Consider the following 11,116-nt stretch of genomic DNA (forward strand, 5'->3'; position numbering starts at 1 on the left):
ACACACACACACACACACACACACACACCCCAACCACACACACACACACACACACACACTTTAAGCATCAAAACAGGAGGTATAACTCTGCAAGCTACAAACTAAAAAACTTGCAATTTAGATCTAAACTGCAGATGTTCAGAGAGCTTTGTAGGTAATAGGTGTGTCCAATCTTTTTAATACAGTCATGAACCGTGGCATTTAGTTCAGCTGTGACAACAACGCAGGACCACATGCTGACAGGAACAAAGGCTCAAAGCAGGGGGGTTGTGCTTGTAAAAAAAAAAGGAAATCGCACTAGCTTTCCATAACGGTTTCACATCAAAGTTAAGGGCCTCATTTTCACAATGATTTAAAACAAACATTTTTCAGAGCTGGRGCACAGTTTAAGTTCACTCTGGAAAAGAGGTATCCAAAAACTGGAACTGTGATAAAATAAAAGACCCGAGTCAGATGTCTGACCATATAATAACACACCATGTCCTCCTGACACCCCAAAATGCAACTATATGTTATATTTTTTATCTAATTTTATTTCTCTTAAGCTAATTTCATGCATTAATATCTGAGATTAGACTATAAAGTCCCCGTTGTTTTTTTCCACAGTTGCATTTCATGCATTTACTTCACAGCTGGATCATTTTCTGCTACGTTTCCAGCAGATGGGAATTTAAGGCAGGAGATGAACACATGTGGTAGAATGTGGTGAAAAAGGTATAGAATGAAAACTGCTGAACATCAAACCTTCTGGATATTTCAACAGGAGGGATTAAATATTCAAAAACTTTGAAAGGGACTGCATTCACTTTTGACTCAATCGAGCATAAAAAGAATATTCCAAGCATAAATATAAAAATATCTTACCCACGTATGACCGCTGGGGCTCACATCTATGCTCTCCAATACCATTGCCATAGCAGTAGCACTTGTACCGGACTCCGTGTATGATGTTGTCCCAGGACTCCCCAATCTGATAGATAACCTTTGTCTGAGGTTCCTGACACTGGTCTGAATGATTAAAGAACATTCAGCAAAAATATTAGTGACATCCTACTATAAATGTTTCAAATGAAATTTTATTTGCATTTGAATTTGTCATGTTTATTAAACAAAAATCACTTGAAAAATGAACAACTTATACTTAATTCTTGCATGCACCCTTTCTACAGTAATGACATTTATTGTTACGTTCACATTTGTATTTATTTGATTGCTGCCAAAGAGCATCACTTTGGTTTTATTTAAATTTAGTGAAAGTTTATTTACACCAAACAATAATTTAGGTTCAAACATTTCAATTTTAATCAAATTCAAAAGGCAGTCCAAAGAAGGCAAAATGTGTGTATCAATTTAATAAAAACCTGTGAAACATAAATCTGTGATGTGATAAACTCACCTAAGGGATTGCAAGACCAGTAACCACGGCCCTGTCCAAAGCAGGTGCAGTTCATCATGTGTCCCATCTTGTGCTTCTTGGTGAAGGTCTGGTTAACCTCGTAGGTCACACCGTCCACGAGACAACGATCTATCGCAGGAACCCACACACAGACAGGTAAAACATGAGCAGACATAAACTATATACTTTTGAATACTGTGCGTTTTTCTAACTACTATTACAGCTGCAGTGAAGGCCAAAATAAGGGCAATTTGATCTTTTCGGAGGCGAGTAAATACATCAAACGTGAGCTTTCTTGCTTATCAAATTTTCATTTTAGTGACTAATCCTAATATTCCAGTTGTCATTTTACCTGTTGCACGTACCTTTAAGCTGTGAGTGAGCAACACAGTTCCATTCTCCTCGTCCATTACCTACGCAGGTACATCGCATCATTTCACCCAAAACATCGTGTCGTTTGTCCCACTGGTCACCTAAGCGGTACATCAGCCCTTCATTTGTTGTGCACACTTCTTCATTAGCTAGAAAACACACACACACACACAAAAAAATCAYGAACTAATGATTTTCCACTTTTTTTTCCAAATATTTGGTTGTCAACACAAGTGATGCACAAACATTTCAAATGTACARTACTTCATCCTATATTTAGCACGGAATGCACCCTTTCTAAAACACCTGTCTAAAGGAGGGAGGATTAGATTAAAAGTTAAAACCAGCTGTGTTCTTGAATGAGTCTTGGTGTGTGTTCACCATATGCTTCATGCTAATTAAAAGAGTGAGTATCAGAGAGRTGGAACGTTTACGACAAGCAGAGGCCTGCCTTTTAGGTGCACGTCTGATATGGAAAGAAAGTGCCCCTCTGGGTTTATTCCAGTTCAGGTCTTCACCTCCTCTGKATTCCATTTAAAGAAAATCGTGAACGAGTAGAAAGTACGACAAGCTCCGGAAGCCACAACAAGGTACTTGTTGTTAAAAAAAAAAAAACCCACCAAACCCTCCTGTGTAAAAAAAAAACAGTTTCGCTGCTTGGAGGTGAAAACAAACAAAAATAAATTGTATGAAGGTGTGGACAAACTGCTGTCTTAATCAGGGTTTTTTAGAGAACATGAGCTTTTATAGCCTCATGAAGCATTTATAAATTAAAGCCCTGGAGAAAGTAAAAGACATTTCAGATTTGGTTTGGTAACTTAATGCCAGGGCTAGAAGAAAAAAGCAAATATGGGCTGGAAGGAAATGTTATATGATACTCGGGTATCTTAGCAATGGTTTGCTTATAGCTAAAAAAAACACGGTCTTTAAAAAACTGGAAACAGGAAAAGTACAATTTAATATAAAAGCAATGTAAAAATCCTCTTAACATTTTGTGTGTTACCTATAAAAATATATACTTTTACGTTTAATGAACAAATAAAATGTTATTATTTGTAAGTACAAGTTTGTATCTCAAGAAAACCCRTTTTTCCTTGTAATTTTCTGTGTCTTCAGTGCCGCTGACCAGATGTCGTTGCACAAGTATTACACTTTGTTTTTGCTAGATGCACTTTTAACCTTCCTTTCTGTCTAAAAATGGAAAACACTGATGCACTTTTTAAATTTCACTCCAGACACAAAGTTTAAAACTTTCAAATATGTGAAAAGCTTACAACTCAGATCAGAATGCATTAAAAAATATTTGAAGAGCCCACACAGCATCTGCATGTCCCGTTTATGTCAGCACATACCTAAGGTAATTCAATCACCCCTTTAAACAGACTAACCTTTACTGYTAAGACTGTTTACACAACCAGGGAATCTATTGTTTTGTGGAACACTGCTGACTCCAGAGCCTCACTGGCTTCTACACTTGTGTTAGATAAACAGCTCTTTAATGCAAAACAGGTTTAATCCTAAGTGAGAAACTTATGTTGAACCAAAGGGATTTCTCAAAACTTCCGCTTTGTTTATCAGACTACAGCAAATCTATTTGCGTGAGTCCTAAATGTTGAGTTACACCTGGGGACAGCTGTGTGACCATCCTGGATGGTAAATGACAAACAGCAGTTCGGTTAGGAACCTTTGAAGAAGATTGTCAGAGGAGGAGGAGGAGATAACAGTAGCTCCAGGCCTGATTAAACATCACCATTAACATCTCAACGTTCTGGGTGATGCCTGTGAAGTAGTTAATGCCAATGTAGAGACAATCAGCTCTTTTCACCACAGGACAGAGTTAACCTCATGCAAACGGCTCTGTTTATACACCTTGACAATGACCAAGGTGTTTAAACAACCCACCTCCAAAAGAAAAGGGTTAAAACTTGACACAATAGTGTTTACAACTGAATGTCAAAAAAAGGTGGTCTCAGCGAAGTAAGCTTTTCAAAGTAAAAAAAAGTAATGATAATACTTCAAGATGCATCCTTTTTCTGATGATTTTTTGCCTCTTGGTTTGTGTTATCTTGTCCTACCCAGTGTCGTAGCAAATGGAAAATTCAGGATTTTAAGGATGAATAATGATGTGAAACCACAGTCTCAGGCTCAAGAKTAAAAGGTTTGTATTTGCCTGTTTCTAGATGGCAGTAAAGTAAAAAAATAAAAAATAAATTTAAAAAAATACTTCTTCTCATGTTAACATAAAAACTTGAACCCTGGATGTGTCCCAGATTAAGCCTTGCAGGCTGATCTGTTTGGCTACATTTTACTCCATTGTTATTCCACATATGATCACATTAATTTAAAACCAATTGAATTGTGTATAATCCAAACACTTCAAACTATATTTATATATAAATGAATTTCCCTCATTTAAAAAAGATCAAATACAGTGTCAAGTCATGATAACATTTCAGTCCATTTCCCACAAAATACTGGTGAACTTTGCAGGAAATGCCGAAAACCATAGAGWTGCAAGTTTAACTGGGTCTGTGATATCAGCCCTGATTTATTTATATGATTCTGATAAAACGGTGATTGAAATTTCAAAATATCAGCAGGGCCACTGCACTCAGCAGTGATTATATTGTTAAATAACATTAGAAATTATCTTTAGTCAGCTTCCTTTAAAGTTCAAATGAAAAATAAAAAAATGGCAAAAACAACAAAACGTAAAAATGAAGCCACTTTACTATCACACGATCCTTACCAGTCATGGGGCAGAACCCATAAAGTTGGTCGACATCATAGTTTGCCGTGGTTCCGCACCACTTCATGCCGTCCCTCCTTCCATCTGGAGTACAGTCTGTGTAGTTTCGGCCGTTGAACAGGAATGGGAACTCACACAAAGCACCRTTGGAATTACCGCCTCGTGTTTCCACAACCACTGTTGAAACAAGAGTAACCATAAATTTCAGCACCTTTTTTTGAGTAATTATTCCCAGTTTAACCCCTTAACAGTCCACCCACTTTGGATGTTATCATCCATTAAATGGACATTATTAGCCATTATCAGTCCCACAGAATGGCTTCAGATTTTCAGCTGGTTAGTATAAGGCATAAAGCCACTAAGGTTAATTTTAGAGAAAATGACATGGGCTACGATAAAGTTGACTGGACTCCAGTGGTAGCAGATTGTTGCATTCCAACATATATGGCACTGGTAACCCACTAGGGGGCACTGTCGGGACAGTCTGAAGCCATTCAATGGGACTGATAACTGCTAATAACATCCATTTAATGGACTGATAACATTYGAACCGGCTGAACAGTCATTGTTCCACCAGTGGGCAAATAACAGTGCAGTTATTGCCTTTAAACATATTCTAACGTTTCCAAACGCTACCGGGGATTTAAAAAAAGGTTATCAGATGACTTCTTCTGATTTGTACCAGAGCTTGATATCCTTACAAATCCCCAAAAAAATGTCAAAAGCTTTTAAGGAATTTCAGGGGCAACTCCTGAATACTTGTGTTTAGTCTTATCTACTGTATGTCCAAGGCACCTGGTTGGATTTGTAAATCTTCTTTTCTTGCTACTAACGATTATGCTGTTCAAGACCTTGTTATACCCCCACCCACTAAATATACTCTGCAGTATATTTAACCAWATTTAGGCATATTTTCCAAATCAGTTAACAAAAACAAGCAATGCTAGTTTTCCATTCACCAACATTTCAAAGGTTTTTCAGCTCATTTTGCAGCTACCTTAAATCTCCACTTTAAAATGACGTTCCAAATGAAAAACAGTCAAAAGCATCAGAGGCAACATGTGTGGATGGTATTTAGCATCCTCCACTGAAAGTTGYTCTTCATCTGTGCCCATCTGTGTCAAATTTCTTTCTAAATTTACAGCTTCAGTATGCCTGCCAACATTACCATTTTTCTCTGTGCAGAAAGAATATTTCTGGTCTTTATCAAAATCWGATGAGGTGGAACACCACAGCCGTCCATCACTGCGTCCATCTGAGGTGCAGGAGTGGTAGGTCTTTCCCTTGTGGACAAAAGGGAACACACAGGGAAGGCCTTCAGAGTTCCCACCGTACACTGGGGCTGGTCCATCTGCATGAAACCACAAAAATRACAATCATTTTATCTTCAAATGCATTTTACTTTATCTTTAGTCTAATTAACCCTCCTGCTGCCCATTGGATCAAAAGAAGAACATCTCTCACCCCACTGATCACAGCTGACTCCGTTGCCAAGGCAGGTACAGACCATCTTTTCRTTTCCCTGTTTCTTGATCCAGCGCTGCCGATTGAAGTACGTCAGCCCTGTATCAGTCTTACAGGTTAACTCCTCAGGAAACTCRGGAACAGTGAGAGGGTGGAAGACAGCAGGATGGATGTTGCTTAACACATTGGGTCCGGTGCCTGAAACAGAAGACAATCAGATGTCTTATCACAACTGTTAAGGCTGCGATCAGCAAATACTTGCCTGAAACACAAACACTAGAGGCAGACACTATAACTGAATAGTTCACAGAAATCTTTCAAATCTGGAAACAAGCACCAAAATTGGCACAAATACTCTTTGGGATAACACTTTTGAAAAAAACAAAAAACATTAGCCACTTAAAATTTTAAGATGGCCACATTTTTTMAAGATGGCCACCATTTCTGCTATCAAAAATCCCTTTTTTGTAATAAGATTGAAGATATTTGTCCTACATTATTGATTTGGGTGTTAAATCATACATTTTTGACCATGTAGAAGCTGAATTTAGAACTCTGGAATTACTCAGAAGCTTTCTTGTACCATATCTCAGCGATACAATAAAAATACTATGAAAAAATAGAGGTTTAAGTCAACTAAACTCCATTTCGGTGGTAGCGTTTTTTTTTTTTCATTTATTCATTTATCTAAAAAACAACAAATTCTATACATAATAAAAAAAGGTAGCAGAAGAAGGAAAAAATCTTATGATATCTGCCCCTTTTCTCAACTAAACAAATTCAATCAAAAATAATCTTCAAATACCAAACATAAAGCAAAACAAAAAATAAATAAAAATAAAAATAAACCAAAAAGCGAACCAATAAAGGTTTAACTTCTTCTTCAGCAACATATCTTATATTTCTCCAACATATTTACCTTTATAATTCTCTTAAATAGACACACTGATCTGGCATTTTTAACGTCATCCTCTACATCCTACTAACTAGCGTTAGACGTGCATAGTGCAGTAAAAGAGAAGGCAAACAAAAAATGTGTGACCAACATATTTCAATATAGTAAAGTGATATTTGAGGAGCTAGTATTAATCTTAGTGTTTTTTTCTTTCCTTAAGATGCAGAAGCTAAAATGAATTGAGGGTATTTTAACAAAGTGCAGAATTAGAGAAATTGTGCAATGTTTTACATTAATGCATGTAAAATAGTCCAATAGATCTTATAAATAAACATAAAAACATGTATTTGTAGTTGCAAATACATGCAGTTGCAGTAAAATTGAAAGTGTTACAATGGTTTTAGCTCCACTGACTCCACTCCATTTATACTTCTAACAAAATAGTAATAAATGATAAAAAAAATGCTGCTTCTGCTTTTTACTGACCGAGCACATTTTCTGTCACACCCCATAATCACTTTAATCACTGCACATTTTTCCTCACTAATGCTTTCATGTGCACTTCTCCCATAACACCACCCCCTGTTCCCACACACCGCGTCCGTCTCCCTATCCCACGGGGTCATGAGCGCAGACCACAAGACGTGTTTTTCTCACTTCATCACTCGGACACTTTTTATCYCCACGTCCTCATAACATCTGTCTTTGGTGTACATTCTTCTTGATACAGAGAGTGAGAGTGGAAAGGGAAACGACATGGATTTTGTCAGTTCTCACCCAGGCCGGTGGCGTGAAGAGATATTTTTCGATCGCATTTCCACTCCCCTCGGCCGTTCCCCACGCACAGACACTGGAGCAAGTGGCCTTGCGCATCCGTCTTGGACCACGTGTCACCAATTCGATATGCGGTCATGGTATCCTTGTCATTACAGTAATCTAAACAGAGTGGAAAAAAATGAAATTAAAGGAAACGTTAAGCCTCCAACTGTTGTACATCTTAGGGACACAAATATGGCGACGACTTAAAAGTCAGGATTCATCTGGAAATGTTTGCAGAWACTCGGTGGGGAGAGAACCCTGCTGGCCACCAGCTGTTTCTGTGTTTGAATCTGAAAGTGTTGCTTATAACTTGTGTGCATGGAGGAATTTTAGGATGACCTCCAGTAAACAACCCCCCCGCCCCTTGCATGCAACAAGTTAATGAGCAACAACTTAATCATTATCCGATGCATCAAAGAACATAGACGAGGACACACGTCATGGTTTAAATTACATTAACAGATGGTAAATATTTACAACACAGTTTGTTGAAAAACTTCAATTATCACAGCTAAAATGTGAGCAAAACGCATGAGTCACAGTTACAAGATGATGAACATCATGTGTCTGCTTTAACAGATACTAAAAGTGAAACTGGATCAGTTCTAAAGTGCAAATGCAGCTTTTCCAACATGCAACAATTATTTGTTCATAAATCCAAAGTAACGTTTGACAAACTTCAAAGGATAAATAAATAGATGCAATGAGTGATCAATAAAATCTTACTTTTTGAAGTGCATTTGATGCTTCCAGTCCCCTCTCCTCGACAGGTGCACTCCACAATCATCCACCCCTCATATTTCCTCTCCCACGTCTCCCCAACTTTATAAGATGCGCCAAGCGAGTTATCATAGCAGCTCTCAGCTGCAACACACAAAACACCCATACATTAACACTCAGTTACAAAAAATGCTTAGCATAGGTGGCTGATAGAAAAAAAAGGTACAATTAGATCTTTTTTGGCCACAAATGTGTAAATTTATGACTTTAATTCATCAATCAAGTGTGATTGCCTCACCAATGGGTTTGCAGGTCCATTCTCCTTTGCCATTTCCCAGGCAGACACACTCCAACATGGAGTCTCCCGCTTCATTTGGTCTCCTCCAGGTGTCTCCAATCTTATGTGAAACTCCACCATCATGGCAGCGATCTGATAGGGAAAATACGTAAGAGACTTTCTGCATGTGTAAAGAAAACAGCAAAATAATTCTAATAAGTCAGACATTTTTYATTATTATCCAGCTAACTCCAATTTAACTGCTCGGCTTCAAATGTTAAAGTGGAGGGGATTCGGACATTAAATACAAACAGTCAAGGAAAAAAAAAAAGAAGAAGCTCAATCCAGGATATGTGGTCTGAGGTTAGAGCAGAAACAGCGAGGGGTAGCCCCCTCCAAACAGGGAAGGTGTGTGTGTGTGAAACCACAGGCAGAAACAGAGTCCACACATACTGGCRATGGTGCAACTAATTTTGCTCCTCCCAGATCCAAGACACGTGCAGTCCCACATCATGCCTTCCCTGAAGCTCTCAAAAGTTTCTCCCACGGCGTAGGACTTCAGACTGGATTCATCATAGCATCGTTCCTCCTCTGCAGGGATGACAAAGAATTTATTTATAGATATGTTGGGTTAACATCAAAGTGCCTGTGGCATTCATATTCAAATGCAAAAAGTCAGAAAACAATAATACACGCGATTTTACCCAYAACTGGCATATTTTCTTTTGAACTSGGCTCAGCCTAAGTAAAACAGGAAGTGACATCAAAGGGGAATTGTTTTACAAAGAAAACTCACTGGTCTTTGTTTATTGAAATAATATAATTTGCASTCTGACTCTTCTTCAYCTCTCTCTGATAATGACTCAAAATAATCTTAAGAAAAATCAGATTGTTCTCTACAGTCTGCCGTTGTAGCTCTGCTCGGTTCACATTCATGCATTCCCCTTTGACATCACTTCCTGTTTCTTCRCRTGCAAATATCTCMRCAACTGTTCATCTCAGTGACRTTAAATCTTGTTTTGCAATATTTTATCARTGTCATCTTTCAAAAAATGCAATCATAYGTATTACAAAAATTTTTGACGTCACAGGCACTTTAAAATGTGATGCAAGCAARGGGTTTGGGGAAAATAAGAGCACACAAACTAACCATCTGGCTTGCTTTTACACTTGATCCCAGCAACTCCATGGCAGGTACAGATCAACGTTTTGCCCCAAAATGGCCGCTCCCACTGTTCGTTAACRTTATAGAAGTAGCCATGCTCTACACAACCATCTGAGCAGAGCAAATGAAGACAGATGAGAGAAAACAGAACAGCTAATTAAACACTGTAAAAAAAACAGAGGGCGGGTTCACATCAGAAAGAAAGTGATTTAAGCTTCTTACATTGATTTTTACTGCAGATTAAACAGCAAACAAAACACTGAAATATTTAAAACCTTATTTAAACATTCTTTTGAACTTTACCCATGCTTGTTAAATTAACTTCAGTGGGGGTGGGATGCCTTCAGAAGATCCAACTGTCATAAATCATTTGCACAGGCTGGATTGCCCACCCCCACCCCCAACTAAGCACATATTTATTTATTTTTATTTTTGTTACAAGTCCCTGATTCCCACCCCGACCATAACATCTGTATTTCCCTTTCATCAGCTTCCATTACCAGAATCAAATGAATGAATTAGAAGGAGCCTGCTGGGGTCTTATCTGGATCTTGTGACCCAAAGCAGAGACTCATGTCATCACTGAGTTGATAAAATTACATGCACATTATTTTTTATTTAAATGTATGATTCCCATCTGTGTCATAAATATTTACATTAAAAAAATAATTGTTACCTTGAGAGACTGAAGAAGCGTGATATTGCTGCGCCTGTCTCCGGTTCTTGTGCGTCCCTTGGGGCACGCAGTTCACCGCGCTGCCGATCCACAGAGCGACCAGCACCCCGGCTATGGTGGTGCTGTGACCAGACATTTTTTTAAAAAAAAAAAACAAAAAACAAAGGAAGAAAGGGAAAAAGGAACCTCTCCGATGCTGCAGAGCGCGGTCCCAGGTATTTTATTTTTTAATTTAATGAAGYTGTGTTCAGATTTCACCGGAGAGAGAGGTGGTCTCCTGCGCGCGTCTCCTTCCTGCAGCTCTGCAACCTCCTCCTTCAGCCTGCGGCCCCTGAGTGCAGGTCTCCCCCCGCCTCCTCTCCGTGCTGGGAGTGATTTATCTGGGCATGGCTCGCTTTCAGACAGAGGGAGGTCCAACAGTGAGAAGTGACTACCCACGCAGCGTGGAAGTGAAGCAGGCAGGATTRCCAAACAAACGCGTCTATTTCTAAAAATAAAGACAATATATGGATTAGAATGATAATTATTCTAAATATTGGTTTAATTTTTATTGTATTTACATCACAACTAAACTATCATAACT

At 38.4% G+C, this 11,116-nt stretch overlaps 1 protein-coding gene across 1 annotated transcript in view; it reads right to left on the bottom strand.

Annotated features, from left to right (window-relative positions):
• fn1a (fibronectin 1a) overlaps positions 1–10,849 on the bottom strand; it is a 37,810-nt gene extending 26,961 nt beyond the window's left edge. Inside the window, exons 1-12 of the mRNA XM_014016508.1 lie at positions 10,534–10,849; positions 9,843–9,968; positions 9,146–9,283; positions 8,714–8,845; positions 8,422–8,559; positions 7,654–7,812; positions 5,982–6,179; positions 5,686–5,868; positions 4,518–4,694; positions 1,762–1,917; positions 1,397–1,525; positions 865–1,008 (exon numbers count right to left, since the gene is read on the bottom strand). Of these exons, the coding sequence (XP_013871962.1) occupies positions 865–1,008; positions 1,397–1,525; positions 1,762–1,917; positions 4,518–4,694; positions 5,686–5,868; positions 5,982–6,179; positions 7,654–7,812; positions 8,422–8,559; positions 8,714–8,845; positions 9,146–9,283; positions 9,843–9,968; positions 10,534–10,669 (1,816 nt within the window). The 5' untranslated portion in view covers positions 10,670–10,849. The remainder of the gene's footprint in view (positions 1–864; positions 1,009–1,396; positions 1,526–1,761; positions 1,918–4,517; positions 4,695–5,685; positions 5,869–5,981; positions 6,180–7,653; positions 7,813–8,421; positions 8,560–8,713; positions 8,846–9,145; positions 9,284–9,842; positions 9,969–10,533) is intronic.
• Positions 10,850–11,116: the final 267 nt, after the last annotated feature.

Source organism: Austrofundulus limnaeus, unplaced genomic scaffold (assembly GCF_001266775.1).
Source record: "Austrofundulus limnaeus strain Quisiro unplaced genomic scaffold, Austrofundulus_limnaeus-1.0 Scaffold146, whole genome shotgun sequence".
Taxonomy (NCBI): Eukaryota; Metazoa; Chordata; class Actinopteri; order Cyprinodontiformes; family Rivulidae; genus Austrofundulus; species Austrofundulus limnaeus.